The 23,498-nt window shown below is 39.4% G+C and overlaps 1 protein-coding gene and 1 long non-coding RNA gene across 2 annotated transcripts in view; one reads left to right on the top strand and one right to left on the bottom strand.

Annotated features, from left to right (window-relative positions):
• LOC307154164 (metallophosphoesterase 1-like) overlaps positions 1 to 23,498 on the top strand; it is a gene marked incomplete at its 3' end in the record, with an annotated part of 106,152 nt that overhangs the window by 54,622 nt on the left and 28,032 nt on the right. The window contains exons 5-7 of the mRNA XM_079898931.1: positions 14,968 to 15,036; positions 15,196 to 15,318; positions 18,512 to 18,652. Of these exons, the coding sequence (XP_079755057.1) occupies positions 14,968 to 15,036; positions 15,196 to 15,318; positions 18,512 to 18,652 (333 nt within the window). The remainder of the gene's footprint in view (positions 1 to 14,967; positions 15,037 to 15,195; positions 15,319 to 18,511; positions 18,653 to 23,498) is intronic.
• Positions 5,351 to 5,698, bottom strand: LOC307154165. Its single transcript, XR_013820292.1, has 3 exons — positions 5,653 to 5,698; positions 5,489 to 5,520; positions 5,351 to 5,392 (listed from the first exon to the last, which is right to left on the bottom strand). It is a non-coding gene; the product is annotated as an uncharacterized lncRNA (long non-coding RNA).

Raw genomic sequence — 23,498 nt, 5'->3', positions numbered from 1 at the left:
TTGCACCTGCCCACACTGCCAAAAGAACCAAAACCTGGTTCAATGACCATGGTATCACTGTGTAATTACTGTGTGATTTCATGTAATATTCTAATTTTCTGGGATTTTGATTTCGTGGGTTTCATAAGCTGTAAGCCATAATCATCAAAATTACAACAAATAAAGGCTTGAAATATCTCACTTTGCATGTAATGAGTCTATATAATATATTAGTTTCACCTGTTAAGTTGAATTCTTGAAATAAATCAACTTTTTGATGATATTCTAATTTTATGACCAGCACCTGTATATCTAAATATCCTAAAATATCTGATATATTTTAGAGTAGTCAATGTCAGTTAAAATGTAACCAGATATATGTAAGGAATAATTGACGACAGGCCGTTGAATTATTAGAAAAATAATGCACACCCGAGGTGGTAATGCGGTCACGACGCGAAGCGGAGTGGCCGTTGCACCTCGGGTGTGCATTATTTTTCTAATAATTCAACGGCCTGAAGTCAATTATTCCGCTCATACTACAGTTACCACACCTCGAAACATTGTTCAGATTATGTATTTCAAGACGTTTGTAAAGTTTTTGTCATTAAAACGCTCTTGTATGTAGGACTAATTTCTTACGCATCTAATCCCATGCCTCCGTTGCTAATTTCAAAACGTCATTTTAGAGTTAGTAACGGAGGTTTGAGCCACTGATAGCAGACTAATGCTGGGGACACACGACTAGCTGACACATTCTCTGACTGTTTTCATCGCAGCATATTTTAAACACCAATTTTGAACACACACTGAACGCGCTAAACACGCGTTTGGACATGATCAGTCATAAGTATCAAATTACATTCATAACCGGCCTTAAAGTGTGTCCCCGGCTTTATGCAGTTATTAATGCAGTTATTAGAGAGAGATGTTGCAATAATGAGACAGAAAAGCATGTGCGTCAATATTATTATTTATGTATTAATTCAATTCGTTTTAATGAATTCGATCATTCTTTTTTTTTCTATTATTGACAGATGACAGTAGACTAGCCAAATAAATAAAACACAAAGCCCTTTTAACAAGTTGGCCTATCAATACTTTATTTGTTATATTATCTGCAATAAAAATCTGTGCTGCAGGACTATCCATTTATTTAGCCTATATTCAGTTTAATTTTCTATTGATTATAGATAGGACTATATACTTTATTTATTCAAATTAAACTGCATGTTTAATTTAAAATTTAAAATTGCAGATCAAACGCATGGGGCTAAATGTTTTTTTCTTGTTATTAATTGTATCCTATTTTCCGTTATTACAGTTGATACGCGAAGTGATATGGAACTGTAATGCGGTCAAGACCTGCCTGGAACTACTTTAGCTGTGCGTTTCCCTGAAAATAATGCACACCTTAGAACGTTCTTCAATCACATTCAAGCATTCAACGGCCCTGTAGTATAAGGATATATATATATGTATGTGTAAGGGATAATCTACGGCTAGCTGTGCATTAAACAACTTTTAATTCACGATGTTGAAGCAAAGAACCACCGGACACAAAGCCTCCACAGAGTGCATTCAAATTGTTTAATGCACAGCTAGCTGTGGATTATCTCACTTGTACCATGGTCATTTGCCAGCATTGACAAGTTAAAGCTGCTATTGATGTTTACAGCACTAAATTTGACTGGATGGGTTAAAATGATTATTATAATTAGTATCTAAGTCTTGAATATTATCAGATAGCTTTTTTATCCTATTTCTCTTTTCCTTATTAACATAAACAAAATAAGAGATTATATGTCCTCTTAAAAAGGCCTTCAAAGATTGTCAAAGTAAAGAATAAGAGATTGAATCGGTCCGATTAGTAAGGAGGAGAAAATCATCTGGTTAGTAAGGAGAACATCATCTATTGAAGTAGCAATATACTGAAAATAAATGCTGAATCAGATAGAAGTAGAGAATTGAGCCTCCATGGTGGTCGAGAAGTGTGATGAAAAAATAGAAGTGTCAATGCCAACTCATAAGTAAATAATTAGACACGAAAACAAGTATGGCAAGTAGCCATGTAATAAGCGGGATAATGTAAATCCAGCCGGTTGTTATCTCAGAATAAACCACCTTCAGGCTGATGCAAGACCTCATCACATTGGGGGTTTATTCTGAGATAACAACCGGCTGGATTTACATTATCCCGCTTATTACATGGCTACTTGCCATACTTGTTTTCGTGGATGTACATTATCCCTTAATTGGGGCATATACATTTACCAATACTACTGGCGTTTGTGAAATTTTCCCTTTTACAATTGCATATGTACCATTCACATCAGAAATTACATTATCAATAGAAAAAGGCACAGTCTTAATCAAAATAGATTCCAGTGCACTCACCACACACCAGCTTTAGGTAGAGAGGAGAGAGAGAATGATTGAGGCAGTTCAGTTGATGGGAATTAGGTGGCCTTTATTGATAAGGGCCAATGGAGGGAAAGTGGCCAGGACATCGGGGTTACACCCCTACTCTTTAGGAGAAGTGCCATGGGATTTTTAATGACCACAGGGAGTCAAGACATCGGTTTTAACGTGTCATCCGAAGGACGTTGCTTGTTACAGTATAGTGTCCCCGTCACTATACTGGGGCATTAGGAGCCACACAGACCACAAGGTGAGCACTCTCTGCTGGGCTCACTAACACCTCTTCTAACAGCAACCTAGTTTTCCCAGGAGGTCTCCCATCCAGTTACTGACTCGGCTCAACCCTGCTTATCTTCAGTGGGCAACCAGTCTTGGGCTACAGGCTGATAATCCAATCCAAGGTTGTTAATCGATAGTCTATGCGTTTGTTAAATTCATCAATTTGCATTATTCAAACTTGCTTGTATTTACTTATAATATATATATAATTTTATTTATTATACTTATTTATTATAAATATATTATGATTATATTTTACTTATTTTTTTATTTATAATTGACTACTAATATGTATTTTTTTTATTCTTAATTTAAAAAATACTTCCAGCATACATTTAAATTGTGCCCTAAGCATCCTAAGCCAATGAAGGTGAAGTATGTAGTCACTCCTCCCTCAACTCAAACATCACTAATACAGCTCATACGGTTGCTTGTGAAGGCATGTCTCAACAGGTAACACTGCATGAAAAGAGGTGTATCCGGACCAGTATACTCCTGTATACACTGCTGAAATTCGGAAGAATCCAGGAGTATACTGGCCGGATAGCTCAAATTCCATGGGTCTGTATATATCCGTATACATCTGAAATTATACCAAATCGGATGTATGTTGTGGACGTATACTTCCATGCTACAGCCATTTGTTGCCATGGCAAGTAATCCCATCAAAGGTTTTTTCAAGAGAACATTTTCACACCTTTGTGCACCTTTTGGCCTTCCCCCCTATTGGTCCTTTTCTTTTAAAACCACTCCCATTACCCAGACCACTATCTATTGCAGGACAGGACACATTGAAAACCCAGGAAAGTGATTTGATTGGTTACTTTTAGAACATAGCCCACCCTAGGCCTTATCGCACAGTGATTTGATTGGTTATAGGCCAGCTATGCAGATATTGCTCAGTATACACTAAACCCCCCCTTCCCCCAATTTTAATACATTCAAATATAATTTTAAAAACACACACAAAGAACAATGAGAAAGTCTGACATTTTTATTAAGGTAAATATAACATTCCAAAGAGCATTATAAACGAGCATTAAAAAGGAATGGGGGAACAAAAATATTTGAAGGGATGAAAATGTAAAGGAACAAAAACAAATATAACATGAACATTCCAAAGAACATTATAAACATACATTAAAATGAATGGGGAAAAAGAAATGTGAACAAAGGTGTAAAGGAAAAAAATACAAAACGTGGAGATAAGCAACATGCACATCGAAAAGGAACAAATATACAAAGTATACAATATAAAACGAGATCAATAAATAAATATAGAAATTAAAGTGTATATAAAATATATGTAAATATTCATTTTTTCAAACTGCCATGATGCACTGGTGGTGTGACGTACCATGGGTCAGCCTCTAGTCTGGTTTGTAGTACCTGGCAGAGAGCAGATAACTCTGTGGTTCTGTTTGGTGGAGACCTCACCATCCACACTGGCCTTCCATCAGCAATAGCATCTTCATCAGACATCAGTTCTATTGTTGCAGTCTTCCACAGGTCCCTTTCTGTGCTGGATTGTACAACACTGGACCTGGTCTCCAGCATCTGCAAAACATAACAGTAATTTAACCACTAAAACACAGAGAGGAGGACAGTTACATTCTGAAAAACAAAAACTAAAAAAACTGCTTAACCAGTTTCTTAACTTACCCGTCTCTTTCTTTGACGGTTCTTTGCAATGTTCTTCATAGTGTTTCTTTTTACTGGGCCTTTTCAGGCTGAGCCAAAGAATACTTCCTCCGCAAAGTCTCAAAATACATCTTGCAACCTGTTAAATAAATCATAAATAAATTTAATGCCAATAAAACTAAGTAAAACAGAGGACATTAAAATGATTACCACATCTTTAAGATTACCTTTTACACATTCAGGGTCAACGTCTGTAAAAGTTGTCCTTAATTCTTCGAAGAGGTAAGTGGTCACAGCCAGGTTATGTGATGAATTTATTCTGGGGGAAAAAGTTGCAGGCATCATTAATGAAATTCAGTTTTGGTATTTCAAATCCATATAGTATTAGATTAAACTAACATTTACAGTATACAATACGCAGTCTTACCCGGTTTGTGGATCGTATTTGTGTGGGTTGTTCTCTGAATTATGGAGGCGCCTTACAGATTCCTGTAAAGTTTGAAATTAAAAAGCATTTAAATGGATTCACAATCTGCAAGAACCACAAAACTGAATTTTCAGTTTGAATAAGTTGGCCATCACAGTAAACATAAGAGACAAAACATATCAGTTCATAAATCTTTGTGAATGTGATGTCACGCAGCGCCTCTGATATCTTACCGGTTCGTGCCGCCTTCTGCCTATACAAGGCCACCAGTGCAGGTGTATGTTGGTCAAGCACAGCATAGAACTGGTTCCGTATGTTGACGTTTGTGATGCGTTGGAACTCAGCACAAAGCTACAAAAACAAACAAAAATAATTATATAAAAAGACTAATATTCGATTTGCAACAGAAAACACATTTGTGATGCAACATGTTCCGTTAAAATACATTGTTGAGCAACATGGTCACATGCAAAGTGATAGTTCTTACACACAGTGAATAGTGGCATTTGCTGTTCCATTTGAATGTGATATATATAAAAAATTTGGCATAGAAATATGTGTGAAGAGTGGCAGAAAAGAGAAGTGAGTCTGTTTTACATGTGATTCAATCCGAAGAGCCGGCCATTTCCCCAAGAAGTCCTTCACCTGCACAGATAAAACAATCAATATGAAACCAGTCAAATTATGCAATCAACCTCTTTACAAATTAATGATACAAAATTTCAAGTGAATGTAACTTACCGATAAAGTTGCTCTCTGGTGACAATGTAGGTCTGCACATGCACACAAAAACAGACAGCAAGAGATTTAATTTTTAAGAGACGTTTGATTGATGCTAATGAATTAGGCTCCAAATGAAAGAAATGGTGAAAAATAGTTACAGCCTAAAGTAGCATTTGAGTCACCTTGATTTTGGGGGATGCTCACTGCACTCCTTCCACTTAAACCTATAATGAAAAGACGTTTGTAAAGGTTTAATAAAAACTTGCATAGTTCATTCGCTAACTATTATGTCCATAACCTTAACTTTGTTTGAGTAAAAGTTAACGTAACTGCTAACGTTAGCCACTAGCTCATTTGGGTGCATGTAGATAACATCACATTGAATTTACCAGAGCAGGGCGCTTAACACAAACAGCAGCAACACACTCAAAAACAGAAGGACTATCGCTTGCTGAAAAGAGTTAACGTTATTGACTAACGTTAACATTATTGCCCTGCCATGACATTAACAGTAGCTGCTAACGTTACACAGGATATTCTGTAACTAGCAGGCGGACTGATGGCAATCGCGCCCGCGGCACCGCGCTTGCAACTTAAAAATAGCCTCGTCTAACAGTCAAATATCACGTGTAATATGATATTCTTACAATATTACAACAAGCAAAGTAGTTTTGAAGTGTTTTGGTTTACTTACAAGTTGTTTCATAGTCTAGATGGAAATAGGGGTCCACGCGCACCCCCCGGCTTTTTTTATGCCACCTGATTTTTTCAAATCTTTAAAGTGTCTATTTTCAGAATCTGCCAGGTGCCAAGCTGAAATAATGTCCCAAAGGCTTCATTTTTAACCCTTTGCTGCACCCGACCGGAACCCGAAAAATCAAAAAATTATATAGAAAGTGGCATAACATTTACATTTAGCTGACGCTTTTATCCAAAGCGACTTACAATTGCTATATATGTCAGAGGTCGCACGCCTCTGGAGCAACTAGGGGTTAAGTGTCTTGCTCAGGGACACATTGGTGTCTCACAGTGGATTCGAACCCGGGTCTCTCACACCAAAGGCATGTGTCTTATCCATTGCGCCACACCACCCCGTTTGACACCACACCACATTTGAAGTAAACAACATACAGAGACAAATGAACATATTTTCCCATACAATTCTGACCCCAGGAATTGAATGAAATGGTTATTTTTGACATTTGAAAACATATTGACCCTATTTCTGGACAAAAATAGCAAAAAATGGCCAAAAATGTGTAGAGGATCAACTATATTTTCATTTTCTCAAGCGCATAGGGTGATTTTTTTTTTCACAAACTGTTATTTCTTTATCATTCAAGTGTCTATTTTAAAATTAAATTGGGTACCAAGCTGAAATAATATCCAAAATGCTTTATTTTTAACCCTTTGCTGCACCCGACCGGAACCCGAAAAATCCAAAAATTATATAGAAAGTGGCATAACATTTGAAGTAAACAACATACAGAGACAAATTAACATATTTTCCCATACAATTCTGACCCCAGGAATTGAATGAAATGGTTATTTTTGACATTTGAAAACATATTGACCCTATTTCTGGACAAAAATAGCAAAAAATGGCCAAAAATGTGTAGAGGATCAACTATATTTTCGTTTTCTCAAGCGCATAGGGTGATTTTTTTTTTTTTTTTTTTCACAAACTGTTATTTCTTCATCATTCAGGTGTCTATTTTAAAATTAAATTGGGTACCAAGCTGAAATAATGTCCAAAATGCTTTATTTTTAAACCTTTGCACCAAACCCGAAAAATCTAATGTGATATAAAGTGCCATAACTTTTGATGTAAACAACTCACAGAGACAAATGGACACATTTTTCCATACAATTCTGACCCGGGGAAATTGTTATTTGTTATATTTTACAACATCTTGACCATCTATGGTCAAAAACAGCAAAAAAAAAAGCTAATTTGACACCATTTTTATTATACTAATAGCAGCCTGAAATGGGGTTTATTTTAACCTTTTACTGCACCTATCCTGAACCTGAAGAAATTGAAAATAGCTTTACTTTTGAAGTAAACAAAACAAAGCAAATTAACTTAAAAAGTTTGGGAATGTTGGGGCTTTGCAGTTGGCAGTTGGTGGCTGTCGGTTGGTACCTGCAGATCGCCATCTCCCACTGCTTTCTCTTTTGATAATTTATTTCTAATAATTTAAAATGCAGTGCAACTGCACAGCGAACACAGCAGAGCGTCTAGCTCGCCCATTGGGTGTGCTGCAGCAACTGCACAAACTATGGCCAAGCGCCTCTGACGTGACGGGCGCCAAGTCATCTGATTGGGTCGCACGTCAGAGCTCGCCTAAATGGGCGTGGCCTTAGTCTAATAAAGGAAGCCAATTCTGGCCAAATAGCAGATTTTATCTCCTTCAGCGACTCTTCACGACTCTGACCTCCTCTGAAGCTTTCGCCGTCGAAACAAGCAATAACAGCTAGAGCAAGCCTTGCATACAGCAGACAGCGCCTTCAACTCACCTCGAAGCCGCTTCTCTTCTGTCGCTGCTCTCCTGAGGCCATCTGGCGAGAAAAATGCTATATCCTTTTACTGCTACTGTTGTGTTCGCTGCTGCGACACTCAGTTCTAAAAGAGTCAAATTTAGCGAACGTTGTTTCAAATGCCTCGCCCCTCGTGCACCTCATGCGGAGCACGCATACACAAGGAAGATTGGCACTCGGAGTGCGCCACGTGCCTGGGACCCACCCACACTGAAGCTGCACTCTCTGCCGCAGGCTGCTCTCACTGCAAGAGCCTGCCCATCTCAACACTGCGGACGCGGCTAGCTCTCTTTCGAGACGGCGACACTGTCGCTTTCTCACTTTCTCACTCACTTTCTACTTCGCCGGTCCTGTTCACTCAGGCAGACCAATGCCCCCTCTCCCTTCAAGCGACAGGTCTCGTCTCCTTCGGCAGATCGCACGAAAAACACGACGACAGCCTCTCCATTGCTGCGCTTGAGGAAGAGTGGACAGGCCCTTCTGACCCCGCCTTCTCACAGTCTGGTGCTAGCGCTGCTGCTACCGGAACTAGGCTAATTCGGACACTGAGATGCTGCGTATCCTCACTGCGGCCGTTTTAGACCTCGGTCTCGAATGGGCCTCGTCCTGAGGAGCCACCTAGAAGCAGGCTGGATGGATGGTTTCTGCCTGGGCGCCAGCAGGCCCCCGTCACAAGCCAGCGCCCTGAGGTCCACGACGAACTCACGAAATCATGGCGTGCGCCGTACTCAGCACTCACAAGCGCTTTTACTTCTGCCACGCTCTCCTCTGTTGACGGCGCAGCAGAAAAAGGTTATGAGAAGCTGCCTCTGCTCGAAGAAGCAGTTGCCGCCCATCTATGCCCGCCCACTGCTGTTGGCTGGAGATCCAGAGCGGTTCACAAGACATCCCTGGAGTGTCAAAATGGGTTTTGTACATTATAAAGAGAGGTTACTCGCTCCAATTCCCTCGCAGACCCCCATGGTTTCAGGCGGTCATCGAGACCTCGGTGAGAAGCGGCGTGGCTCACGTGCTTCTCACCTTAGTGCAAAATCTGCTAGAAAAAAGGGCGATAGAATTAGTACCCCCCCCCCCCCCCCCCCCCGCGCTGAGCCGGTCAGGCTTTTACAGCCGTTACTTCCTTGTACCAAAAAAGGACGGTGGCACTCGCCCCATTCTAGATCTGAGACATCTGAACAAAGCTCTCATGAGATGGCCGTTCAGAATGATAACTACCAAACAAATCCTCGCGCAGGTTCGCCCGGAGGATTGTTTTTTTTACGGTGGATCTGAAAGACGCTTACTTTCACATTAAGATAACGCCCCATCACAGGCCATTCTTGAGATTCGCCTTCGAGGGGTAGGCTTATCAATACACGGTCATACCGTTTGGTCTGTCTCTAGCAGCCGGTACTTTGACAAAGTGCATGGATGCAGCACTTTCTCCCCTGAGGCAACGGAGTGCGCGTGCTGAACTATCTCCACGATTGGCTCATTATGTGTCAGTCGAAGACCGAATTATTGACACACAGATCCATGCTCCTCAGCTATTTGGAATGCCTGGGGCTCAGGGTCAATTTTTCCAAGAGCAAACTGTTACCCAGCCAGAACGTAATCTTTATGGACACAGTTATCGACTCTACAATGATGAGAGAGAGCGGCTCACACCAGAGTGCGCTCTCTCTATAAGGGGTCCTTCAGGATAGGTGTGTGCATGCCCCTCAGGAAGTTTCAGAGGCTTCTCGGTCTCATGGCCGCTGCATCGTCAGTACTCCAGCTAGGGTCCAATCTTATTAGTCTACCTATTACTGTCCATTAGCACAATTGTCCTGGGACTTATGTTCGGAGCGACCCTTATACTCCAGCCCCTTATTCATGAATACAACTGGATCCTAGGGAAGCACCCCGAGGTTCACAGAAACAAGCCATAACAAACCCCAACATAGTGACCCTCGGGGTGCTTCCCTAGGATCCAGTTGTATGCAGCCACTTGCTAATAGTGCGGCATTTTACATTGCGTCCCCAATGCGTATTAGCTACGTAATACAAAGTGACCATTCTCGAAAGGGAACGTACTCGGTTACTAACGTAACCTCGGTTCCTTGAGAGTAAGGGAACGAGTATTGCGTAGCCTGCCGCACTATTACAATCTGTCGGGATTTGTCACTTCAGTCGATTTAAACCTGCTATTTGGCCAGAATGGGCTTCCTTTATAGACTAAGGGGATATTTTGGGGATATTTAATTTTATTTTATCAATGAATAAATTCCACTAGAAACAAACCTTGTTGTATTATTTTTATTTAATACTGTGAAGCTGCTTTGATACAATCTGTATTGTGAAAAGCGCTATACAAATATACTTGACTTGACTTGACTTAACTAAGGCCACGCCCATTTAGGCGCGCTTGGCCATAGGTTGTGCAGTTGCTGCAGCACAGCCAATGGGTGAGCTAGACGCTCTGCTGTGTTCGCTGTGCAGCTGCACTGCGTTTTAAATTATTAGCTTTAATATTCTCGAGGAAAGGAGTTTGCCACTGCGTATTAGCTATGCAATATGAAGTGACCGTTTTTGAAAGGGAACCTTGATTTTCCAATGTCTTCATGTACAAGTTGGGTCTTAGCTGGACAACCTCTTTGCATTCAATCACATTCCTAAGAATGTAATCCTTTACCACACAATACGACTTATGTGCTGCTATCTTCTGGGCCTGCAGGCTGTCAATGTTGTCTGCTGCCTTTTCTGCTCTCTCCCTTCCATGCTCATGGATTTGGTAGTCTGTGTTGAAGTTGTTTCTGCATGATAGATGATACTTAGCTTCCATTGCAAAAAGGTCCTTGTCCTACACCTTGCGATAAAGAGCCTATTTATTTAATTCCTGTGCCCTAGGTTCAATAACTTTCCAGGCTGGCTCCTTGTGTTTCCAACTCTGAAACTTTGTAAGCTCTTCAGTCTTGCCCTTGAACTTGGATTTTGCTTTGTCACAGAAAATGCAATGATTGGGAAACAAGAAGGAACACCTTCTTGGATCCTTCAGATACCCTGGTAATCCAGAGTTCTCACGAGAGCACAAGTTTAATTTGCTCAGCGAGTTACTCTGGTGTTGAGTAATGATGCTCATTAAATATGCCCCTCGATCGGAGCTGCACCAATCACATCGGGTTATCTGATATAGGCGGGCCAGAGGCGAGCTAAACAGATGACGACAGCGCTGTGACGTCGAAGTCATTAGTAAACATTGCAAGATGGCTATGGATGAATACCAGTTGTTTGAAACAGCTTTGGCCGCTACAATGAACGAGTTAGACTTGGTTTTTTATCTAAAAGAGGAACAGAAGACGGCGCTTGAATCGTTCCTTTGCAAGAAGGACGTTTTTGCCGTTTTGCCGACCGGATACGGTAAGACTATAATCTACCAATTAGCTCCGCTGGTAGCGTTTTATTGTTGTGATTGGTCGTAGTGTTATCCAATTGCGTGCAGTGAGATTTTCAAATGCACGCTTGGTGCCGCCCCTCGAGCTGGGCAATTTGCATTAGTCGACACCAGACCATTAATCTTTTAGATTTAGGTCTGGATTTCCAGGCTATCCTTCAGATTGAATTGACAGAGATTTGACATGGCGCAAAGAGTCCTTTTTCAATGATGATTCTCCAGATGTAGAAGCCTTTGGCACTTGTAAAACAATCTATTTTCCCTGTAAAGCTTTTATAGCAGTATTGGTGATAGCCAATTGTATTCAAAGGTAAGTCCTCTAATGTTAATGGAATCTGTTCACAAATATCCATCATGCGGTATGGTGAACTGGCTCCTTAACAGAGTCTCATATCTCGGATACTGTGTAGATATGACAGCTTCTCGCTTTCCGAAAGCCTGTGATTATAGTAAAAACTGTTGAAAAATGACTTATGACTTAGTTATGACTACAAAGGTATATCTCAATTATAGTTTCAAATACGTACTGAAATTGTTCCAAAAGAGAAAGCAGTGGGAGATGGCGATCTGCAGGTAACAACCGACGGCCACCAACTGCCAACTGCAAAGCCCCAACATTCCCAAACTTTTTAAGTTAATTTGCTTTGTTTTGTTTACTTCAAAAGTAAAGCTATTTTCAATTTCTTCAGGTTCAGGATAGGTGCAGTAAAAGGTTAAAATAAACCCTATTTCAGGCTGCTATTAGTATAATAAAAATGGTGACAAATTAGCTTTTTTTTTGCTGTTTTTGACCATAGATGGTCAAGATGTTGTAAAATATAACAAATAACAATTTCCCCGGGTCAGAATTGTATGGAAAAATGTGTCCATTTGTCTCTGTGAGTTGTTTACATCAAAAGTTATGGCACTTTATATCACATTAGATTTTTCGGGTTTGGTGCAAAGGTTTAAAAATAAAGCATTTTGGACATTATTTCAGCTTGGTACCCAATTTAATTTTAAAATAGACACCTGAATGATAAAGAAATAACAGTTTGTGAAAAAAAAAATCACCCTATGCGCTTGAAAAAACGAAAATATAGTTGATCCTCTACACATTTTTGGCAATTTTTTGCTATTTTTGTCCAGAAATAGGGTCAATATGTTTTCAAATGTCAAAAATAACCATTCCATTCAATTCCTGGGGTCAAAATTGTATGGGAAAATATGTTAATTTGTCTCTGTATGTTGTTTACTTCAAATGTTATGCCACTTTCTATATAATTTTGGGATTTTTCGGGTTCCGGTCGGGTGCAGCAAAGGGTTAAAAATAAAGCATTTTGGACATTATTTCAGCTTGGTACCCAATTTAATTTTAAAATAGACACTTGAATGATAAAGAAATAACAGTTTGTGGAAAAAAAATCACCCTATGCGCTTGAGAAAATGAAAATATAGTTGATCCTCTACACATTTTTGGCCATTTTTTGCTATTTTTGTCCAGAAATAGGGTCAATATGTTTTCAAATGTCAAAAATAACCATTTCATTCAATTCCTGGGGTCAGAATTGTATGGGAAAATATGTTAATTTGTCTCTGTATGTTGTTTACTTCAAATGTTATGCCACTTTCTATATAATTTTTGGATTTTTCGGGTTCCGGTCGGGTGCAGCAAAGGGTTAAAATGAAGCCTTTGGGACATTATTTCAGCTTGGCACCTGGCAGATTCTGAAAATAGACACTTTAAAGATTTGAAAAAATCAGGTGGCATAAAAAAAGCCGGGGGGTGCGCGTGGACCCCTATTTCCATCTAGACTATCATTCTTGATACCACGTCGCTCGAGAGGGTAGCCATCTTGGATAGATTTTTCAGGTAACGTCAGCTGCACGTCATGACGTCATATCACGTGATCGACAGTACACTTCAAAATAGTGAGTAAACCAGCGGTGTTCACTCAGAAATGCTGAGTCACACAAACATAAAAATACATATTTGTTCATAGACATTAATAGTTTAAAGGTGGATTAACTCAGCAAGAGATTTTAACTGTAGTGACCTCGGTTTTCAATTCAGTGGAGTAGAAAAGCTCAGGTTCCTTCTACCTTTTTAATAAATATCAAGTCACCTTTATTTATACAGCACTTTTTACAATACAGATTGTTTCAAAGTAGCTTTACAGAGATAACAGGAAAATAATGCAAGAAAGTTTGTTTCCAGAAGAAAATAGCTTCACAGTCCAGCTTAAGTCAGTTCAGTGGTGATTCATTTTGTTGTATAAATAAATAAATACATTTAAATGTGTATATATATAGCCACTTTGGAGAAAACCGTGATATCATCGTCCAGCTCAGTTCAGATCTCATATAATAGTGTCAACGCAGGCAGATCAATAATATTGTTGAATATTAAATTAAATGTCCCCAACTAAGCAAGCTAAAAGCCAATTGTGAAAAAGGTGACAAATGTTGTTGTCTGCAATTTGTAAAACTTCACAATAAAATTTGAGATATTCTGAAATGTTTGGTTCATTTTTCTTTATTTGTTCCATTAAATTTATTGCTGGGAAAAAATTAATCACGATTAATCGCATCCAAAATAAAAGTTTGTGTTTGCATAATATATGTGCGTGTACTGTGTATAATTATTTTGTATATATAAATACATAAGAGGCTGTAAATGGTTCGCACTCTGAAAAACTAGACAAAGTCTTTAACAAAAAGAATCAATTTATTTTAATAGAGCAAGAGCAGACGTTTCAGCCATCCAGCTATTCTCAATGCTCATAATGATATATATATAAATACACACATATGCATGTATATATTTAAGATTTTTTATTTATTTATATATAAATTATTTATATTTATATATAATATAAATTATGTATAAATGTATATACATGCAAATATTTCTTAAATAAATGATGCCTATTCACAAAACTCATAAGAGCAAGTGTTACTAAGCAACTCTTAATATAAGAGTAAGGCACGGTTGACCTTGTTACTATAGAGAATGCCACTTTTTCTGAGCATGCTCCTATGGCTAATTCTATTCAGTTTCCTTCACTCAATTAAACTAACGCATATAGCGATGAATAATAATACAGAACCGCCAAAGATAAGACAAAGAAAGCCAAACAGGAGTAACTGCACTTAAAATACCCTTGCGATACAGGTGATTCCTTTTTAAAAAGTCAGTGTCATTGTAATAATTCACTATATTTATTTGGTTGTGACGCGTATTGACAACAGCAGCCGTGCTACGGATCGTTTCTGATATTCTCTTAGGGATTTAGAAGTCCTCATGAGGACTTAAGCTGTCTTAGATTTAGGATCTACTTTTAGCGTTAAAATAATTTAGCGTTCTAATAAAAGACAAATGTACAAGTCTTAAAAAATTAAGAGCGACACACCCCTAATTATTAAGAGTTGCTCCTAAATTTCCACATTAGGATCAATTTTTAGCCTTAAGATTTTTTTTGTGAATATGTTATGAATATGTGAAAATGTTGTGATGTTGACTGATTCAATTGCGGTTGTTCTTGTGTACTTTTAACTCTGTTAGGGTTCACAGCATGATGGCCAGTGCAGGGACACAGAGAATTTTGCCCCAACAGCACCTGTTCTACTACAGGTGAGATAGTGTGCATTTTTCTGTGTATATCACAATTTTTTTTTATTATTCACATATAGTTGTAGTAAGGTATAGTATTTTATGGTATTTCTAACAAGTGCATTTCTTTAGAAATTGCAGTATTTTCTTCACTGTAATAATGGCATTGATGTTTCCTAGCATTACCCTCTGTATAGAGTGAGTGATGCCATGTGTACAGGTGTAGATGCAGCCCCTCTGGATGAACGGTACCAGCTGTTTCGGGAACGTTATGATGTTATATCTAAGAATGCCTCCAAAAAGGTACAAACAAGATGCTCAGTAAGCACAAACACAAGCAGTGTTGGGAGTGTTACTTCTAAAAGTAATGTGTTACAACAGGGGTTTTCAACCTGTGGGGGGGCGCCAACACCTGTTAAGGGGGGTGCGAGAAACTGTGAATTCAGAGGCTTAAGTGAAACGTGAATGTAAGATAGCAAATCTTTAGTCATCCACTAGAGGGGGCAATCTGATTAGTCCTGCAGCTAATCAGGCGAGGCGACCTTTACATATTAGTTGGCTACAGAGCAGAGGAGCAGAGTTGACGCGATCGAGTTCAAGCTAAATATTAAAACAAAAATGGACCAGTGGCTTAAACGTAATAATACCAGTGATAAAACGGGTGAACCGTCAGGCAAAAAAGAAGAAGAGTGTCCGACTGAACCCGTACAACTTCCGCAAATTGATGTCGAACCCTCCACGTCAACGGGGCTTTCCACGCAGAGAGGATTAATAGCAAAAACCAAAGGCCTGGGTGCATCAAAACGACGAAAGTATGATGAACAGTACATAAAATACGGATTCACGTGCATCACACTTAATCACGAACCACGTCCACAGTGTGTTGTATGTTCTGAGGTGCTTGCAAATGACAGTTTGAAACCTGTGAAACTAATACGTCACTTACAAACCAAACACCCAATGTTAAAAGATAAACCGGTTGACTTTTTTGCCGTAAAGAATCAGGATTAAAAAATCAAAAACAAACTATGACCAGCCAAATCACTGTGGCAGTCAAAGCGCTTACAGCATCATATGAGGTGGCGTATTTAGTTGCCAAGGACAAAAAGCCTCATACGATTGCAGAGAGCCTCATTCGTCCAGCAGCAATGGCCATCTATAGAAATATGTTTGGAGATAAGTTTGCCACAAATGTGACGTTGAACAAATTCCACTATCAGACAACACTATGAGCCGCCGTATTACTGAAATGGCAACCGACATCAAATGTCAACTAATTGAGAGAATACGGGATGGAATTTTTTTTTTCATTGCAATTAGACGAGTCGACATACATCTCAAACTCCTCGCAACTACTTGTATTTGTTCGCTACCGTCATGAGAGAAAATTGCTTGAAGATCTGTTATTTTGCTCAGCAATGGAAAAAACATGCACCGGAAGAGATATTTTTGAAAAACTCAATGGTAAATTGGATGAACTTGGTCTTTGTTGGGACAACTTTGTCGGTGTGTGCACAGACGGAGCGGGAGCCATGTTAGGGAAAAATAAAGGGCTCGCTGCTTTGGTTCGTGAAGTAGCTCCGCATGTGCATTTCACCCACTGTATGATCCACAGGGAGGTCCTTGCAGCAAAAACTCTTCCTGACGAATTGAACGCAGTGCTTAAAACAGCAGCACAAATTGTCAGTTTCATCAAGACTCGCCCCATAAAAACAAGACTGTTTGGCCTATTATGCAAAGAAATGGGGTCAGAATATGAATCGTTACTTTTGCACACGGAGGTACGGTGGCTGTCCAGAGGTAAAGTATTGCAGAGGATATTTGCATTGCGTGACGAACTAAGACTTTTTCTGCTCGATTGTGCATCTTCCTTTGCAAATTTTTTTACTGACCCAAAGTGGCTCACAGATCTTGCATACCTGTCTGACATTTTTGATAGACTCAATACCCTTAATTCGTCTCTTCAGGGCCCGAATTCAAACATACTAACAATGTCCAATAAAATTGTGGGGTTTGTGAGGAAATTGGAGCGATGGAGAGGGCAGGTTGATGGGGGTAATGTAGACATGTTCCCAACCTTGGATGAATTTCTCACAGAAAATGAGCTTAATTGGGATGATACAAAAAAATAAATAACTCTCCATCTACAAACCCTGTCTGCACATTTCAATAAGTATTTTCCTGAGCAGCATAGTTGGAACCAGTACGACTGGGTTTGTAACCCCTTCATCGAAAGCGCAATGAGTCTGTCATCAAATCAGCAGGATGCCCTTCTGGACCTTTCAAGTGACCAAACTTTGAAGACACTGTTTGACTCGAACACACTGCCGGAATTCTGGCTGTCAGTGGAGACCGAGTACGCTGAACTTGCGAGACTTGCAATTGATATACTTTTGCCTTTTGCCTCAACTTGGCTCTGCAAAATACTAACGAGTGGAAAGAGTTACTGACGTGTGGAAAGAGTTACTGACGAGTGGAAAGAGTTTTATTGTGAGATTGTTTTGTATGCTGTAGCAAGGCTACGGTGAATGCGCTGTTGGCACGACTTTTGTTTGTTGATTTGAGTTTTGTAAATAAAACGTGCGAGTCCCAGTCACGCCGACCCTGTCTTCCTTCCAAACACTGAACCTCTTCACAACTTGTATAGCAATGATGTTCGTTTGCATGCACTTTGGGAGGGTGGGGGGTGCGAATGAAATTAGACAGGGGGGGGGGGGGGGGGGGCGCATATCCTAAAAGGTTGAAAACCCCTGTGTTACAATATGGTGTTACTCCCCCAAAAAAATAAAATAATAATTTGTTACTTTTTTATGGAAAGTAATGCACTACATTTGCGTTACTTTCTCACCTTAGCTAGCTGTGGCTCTCACTTATCTCTTTTATACCAATATAGTGTTATGCTGAGCTTGCTTGTTGAAGACTATATCAGACTCAAGCCCGTAATTAAATAAGGTTGTCACTCCTGAAACTTTGTAGTATACATAGCTGTTGGTCTTCTTAGCAGCATGAAAAACAAAACTTTTAATGAAATTGTGAATGAAATATATACAGCAAAAAATGCTTGGCTGTCAATTGCAAAAATAGTTATAATCAAAGAAACAGACTACACTGCACAGTGAATATCTTATTTACTGTGTCTACACTTTATTTGTCATAATTAGAACATTTGTGAGTGTGTAAAACTTGGTTAGTGAGCTGGATATGGTGACACGTGAAGCTTTCCAAAATCATGTTTTATCTGATTGTTTGACATCTATACAACTTCTGGGAGTCAGGGTGCACATGTTTATATCAAACCATGTGCAAATGAATGATCGCTTTTGAGGAAGAGCTGCATTTGACAAAGTCTTGAGGATCATGGCATCAACTCTTTCAAAGATATTCAGATGTCGTTGATTTGAGGGACTTGAAGTACACTCTATATCAAGTTCTTGACCAGAATAAGCCAAAAACATTAATATGAATAATGAAAGCAGACAATCTTCTTCAATAACAGCTCTTGTGGTGGTTCAAGCCCCGCCTCATTCTGAGTGGCCACACTCACAATGGCTGTGAGGTACTGCATGAGAAGCTCTACCCTGAGATCAGTGTCCCGTCCTTCAGTTGGAGGAACCGCAACAACCCCAGCTTCATCCTGGTAATTAAAGCATGAGTTTTAATTTTGTTCATCCTCATGTCTCTTCAAAGCTATAGGTTTTATTTTCCATGGAACACAAACAGAGATGACCACATTGCACTGACCACATAATGGTTATGTTGAAGTAAACCCCAGTATGGTAGCAGCCAATAAAAAAAGAATGAATAATTAATCAGTCGTTTCATTTCATCTGTCAGAGCATGACCATATCAAAACCCTTTGACATAGTGCAAACTTAAACCCTGCTGGACCAGATAGATAAGAAAAAAATGCATCAAATCGGGCAATATGGCTCTATATCAGCATTACCTACATTCTCAACAGAGAACTGAATCTCAGGGTGCTTTCACACTTGGTTTGATTGCCTGGTCTGAACCCAAATTCGATTGCTCCCCCTCCCCCTGCTGGAATGTGTTCACACTGTATTATTTGATTCGCAGCCAGTTTACCCCTGTTGCTTGATGGTAAAACAATAAAGGCGAAGCCGTCAAAAAGCTTTGCATTTTTTGCTTTGCTTACAAAGCGTAGATTAGCACATAATGGCACTTCTGTCTATTTGCCGCAAATGTTCTAAAGAATGCGGGAGACCATTTTTGCTGAAGCTGAGCAGAAATTAGGGTAGCACTTTATTTTAAGGTGACGTAGTTACACATTACTACATGTACTTACTATAGTAATAACAGTAAATTATTCGTAATTACAGGTAACAACCCTAAACCAAACCTAAACCCTAACCATAACTCTATAGTAAGTACATGTAGTTAATTAATATTACTTAAGTCAAGTCTGGTCACCTTTATTTATATAGCGCTTTTTACAATACAGATTGTATCAAAGCAGCTTCACAGTGATAACATGAAAATAATACAACAAAGTTTGTTTCTAATAAAATTGCGTCATCGTCCACCTTAATTAAGGCCGATCAATAATATTGTTGAATATTAAATGTGCCCAACTGAACAAGCCAAAAGCCAAGGCAACAGTGGCAAGGAACCAAAACTCCATCAGGTGACAGAATGGAGAAAAAAACCTTGGGAGAACCCAGGCTCAGTCAGGGGCCAGTTCTCCTCTGGCCAACGAGCGAACAGTAAATGATTATGATCCAGGCAGCATTACAGGTCAGAAGTCAGATTGGTCGTGTCGATGAGGCCTTCACAGGGCTGATGAGGCTGGCACTTCAGGGATACGTCATGGATGGGTCCAGGTGCAGGTCCACCATCTGATCTGGATATGGCTGGGATCCAGCTGACTTCAGTAAACAGGGAGGGACTAGTTGACACTTCAGGACTGCGTTGTCATCGGTCCAGGTGAAGGTCCCTCGTCAGATCTGGATACGGCCTGGATCCGGCAGGCTGCGGAAAAACCTCGGGATAAACAAAGACACTAAAATTAGCGTAGATGCCATTCTCCTTATGATGTAACGAGTACATCAGGATTTATGGGAAGTGTTCCCGGTTCTGGCTGACCTAATCTATGCAGCCTAACATTAAATTATAGAAGTCTATAATGTGTTATGTGAATGCTAGGTCAAAGAGATGTGTCTTTTAATCTTGCTTTGAACTGACAGAGTGTGTCTGCTTCCCGGACAATGGTAGGAAGACTGTTCCAAAGTTTTGGTGCTAAATAGGAAAAGGATCTACCGCCAGCAGTTGATTTTGATATTCTAGGTATTATTAACTGGCCGGAATGTTGAGATCGCAATAGACGTGAAGGACTATAATGCGTTGAGAGTTCGCTCAAGTACTGCGGAGCTAAACCATTTAGTGCTTTGTAAGTAATCAGCAATATTTTAAAATGTATACGATGTTTAATAGGGAGCCAATGCGGTGTTGACAGAACCGGGCTAATATGGTCATACTTCCTGGTTCTGGTAAGAACTCGAGCTGATGCGTTTTGAACTAGCTGTAGTTTGCTTATTAAGCATGCAGGGCAACTACCCAGTAGAGCATTACAATAATCTAGCCTTGATGTCATGAACGCATGAACTAATTGTTCCGCATTTGTCAATGAGAGCATATGGCATAATTTAGATATATTTTTAAGATGGAAAAATGCGGTTTTACAGATACTAGACACGTGACTTTCAAATGAAAGATTGGTATCAAAGAGCACACCCAGGTTCCTAACCGACGACGAAGACTTAACAGAGCAGCCATCAAGTGTTAGACAGTATTCTAGGTTATTACGTGAGGAAGTTTTTTGTCCAATAATTCGAATCTCTGTTTTTTCAGAATTAAGTAGTAGGAAATTACTAGTCATCCAATTTTTTTATATCAGCTATGCATTACGTTAATTTTGTGAATTGGTAAGTTTCGTTAGGTTTAGAAGAAATATAGAGCTGAGTATCGTCAGCATAACAGTGAAAGCTAATTCCATGTTTCCTAATGATATCTCCTAATGGTAGCATGTACAGAGTGAACAGCAGTGGTCCTAGTACTGAGCCTTGTGGTACGCCATACTGAGCTTGTGATCGATGAGACATCTCTTCATTTACTGCTACAAACTGATAACGGTCAGATAAGTGTGATTTAAACCATGCTAGTGCAATTCCACTAATGCCAACATAGTTTTCTAGTCTATTTAAAATAATGTTGTGGTCAGTGGTGTCAAATGCAGCACTAAGATCGAGTAACACTAATAGAGAGACACAACCACGATCGGATGATAAGAGCAAATCATTTGTGACTCTAACGAGAGCAGTCTCAGTACTATGGTACGGTCTAAATCCGGACTGAAAATCCTCACAGATATAATTTCTTTCAAGAAAGGAACACAGTTGTGAGGATACTGCTTTTTCTAACATCTTTGACAGAAAAGGCAGATTCGAGATCAGCCTGTAATTGACTAATTCTGTAGGATCAAGTTGCGTTTTTTTAACAAGCGGTTTAATCATAGCCAGCTTAAAGGTTTTTGGTACGTATCCTAGAGACAAAGATGAATTAATGATAGTAAGAAGATGATCTATGACCTCTGCAAGCATATCTTTCAGTAGCTTAGTCGGAATAGGGTCTAACGTACATGTTGTCGATTTAGATGAATTAACGAGTTTGCAAAATTCTTCCTCTCCCATAGCAATAAATGAATCAAATTTTTCCTCCGGCAGACTAAAATGCACTGCCTGATGCGATACTGTAGTAGACGGTTGCATAATTATAATTTTGTCCCTGATATTATCAATCTTATAAGTGAAGAAGTTCATAAAGTCATCCGAAATACCTCTAGTTTTGTTTTCTTCCAGTTGCGCTCCATTTTTCTGGCTGCTCTCTTAAGGGCCCGAGTGTGCTCGTTGTACCACGGCGTTGGACTATTTTCTTTAATCTTCTTTAAGCGCAACGGAGCAAGTGTGTCTAAAGTGCTGGAAAAGAGAGAGTTAAAAGTTTCTGTTGCAATATCTAGTTCTTCTAAGCTATCTGGGATGCTGAGATGATGAAACTGATTAGGAAGATTATTGATAAAGCAATCTTTAGTGGCAGAAGTGATAGGTCTAACATATTTATAACAGGGAGTCGGCTTTGCAGCCTTGGCTAAATGTAATTTACACAAGACTAGGTAATGATCTGAGATGTCATCGCTCTGCTGCAGAATTTCAACGGCATCAACATCTATTCCATGTGATAATATTAGGTCTAGAGTATGATTATGAGAATGAGTAGGTCCTGACACGTGTTGTCTAACTCCAATTGAGTTTACAATGTCTTTAAATGGCAATCCCAATGCATCTTTTTCATTATCGATGTGTATATTAAAATCACCAACAATTAGTACTTTATCTCAGTCAATATTAATTCTGATAGAAAGTCCGCAAATTCTTTGATAAAGTCTGTATGGTGCCCTGGTGGCCTGTATACAGTAGCCAGCACAAATCTCAAACGTGATTTATCGTTTACACTATATATTTTAACACTTCAAAAGAAGTATATTTAAAACTTGATTTCTTAGTGGTTTTGAAAATATTACTATAAATTACAGCAACACCTCCCCCTTTGCGTTTCAGACGAGGTTCATGCTTATAACAGTAATCTTGTGGGGTGGACTCATTTAAAGTAATGTAATCGTTTGGATTTAGCCAGGTTTCTGTCAAACACAGCATATCTAGGTTATTATCTGAAATCATATCATTAACAATTAGTGCTTTTGGAGTAAGCGATCGAATATTCAGCAACCCAAGCTTTAGCATTTGCTCATCTGTATTATAGCTGTTTTTTATTTGTTGAACAACAATTAAATTTTTAACCTTAGATGGGTTTGGACGTTTTTCGGATTTCCAAATTCGGGGAACAGACACAGTCTCTATATGATGATATCTAGGTGAAAGAGGCTCTATGTGATGGGATTTATCTGACCTTGGTGACGCGAGGCCGCTAGCAGACGGTCGGTTTAGCCAGTCTGTCTGCTTCCTGACCTGAGCCCCAGATTGTCATGTTTTATCTCTAAGACTATGTGCCATATTACTAGAGAGAATAGCAGCACCATCCCAGGAGGGATGAATACCATCTCTTTTCAACAGGTCAGGTCTGCCCCAAAAACTTTTCCAATTGTCTATGAATTCTATATTATTAAGCGGACACCACTTAGACAGCCAGCGATTCAGTGAACACAATTTACTAACTATCTCATCACTCCTGCGAACAGGACATCGTACTTGCGAGTTCACACACCTCTTTAATATTAATTTTGGTGATCTCCGACTGGCGAAGTCGAACATCATTAGTGCCGACGTGAATAATAATCTTAGAGAATTTACGATTAGCATTAGCCAGCACTTTTAAATTTGCTTTGATGTCAGGCGCTCTGGCTCCGGGTAAACGTGGCTGGTGTCTCTATTTTCACGTTCCGTGTAATAGAA

This window comes from Squalius cephalus (assembly GCF_949319135.1).
Source record: "Squalius cephalus genome assembly, contig: scaffold_81, whole genome shotgun sequence".
In the NCBI taxonomy this organism is placed as follows: domain Eukaryota; kingdom Metazoa; phylum Chordata; class Actinopteri; order Cypriniformes; family Leuciscidae; genus Squalius; species Squalius cephalus.
The sequence above is the reverse complement of the archived record's forward strand: the minus strand, read 5'-3'. Positions and strand labels throughout refer to the sequence as shown.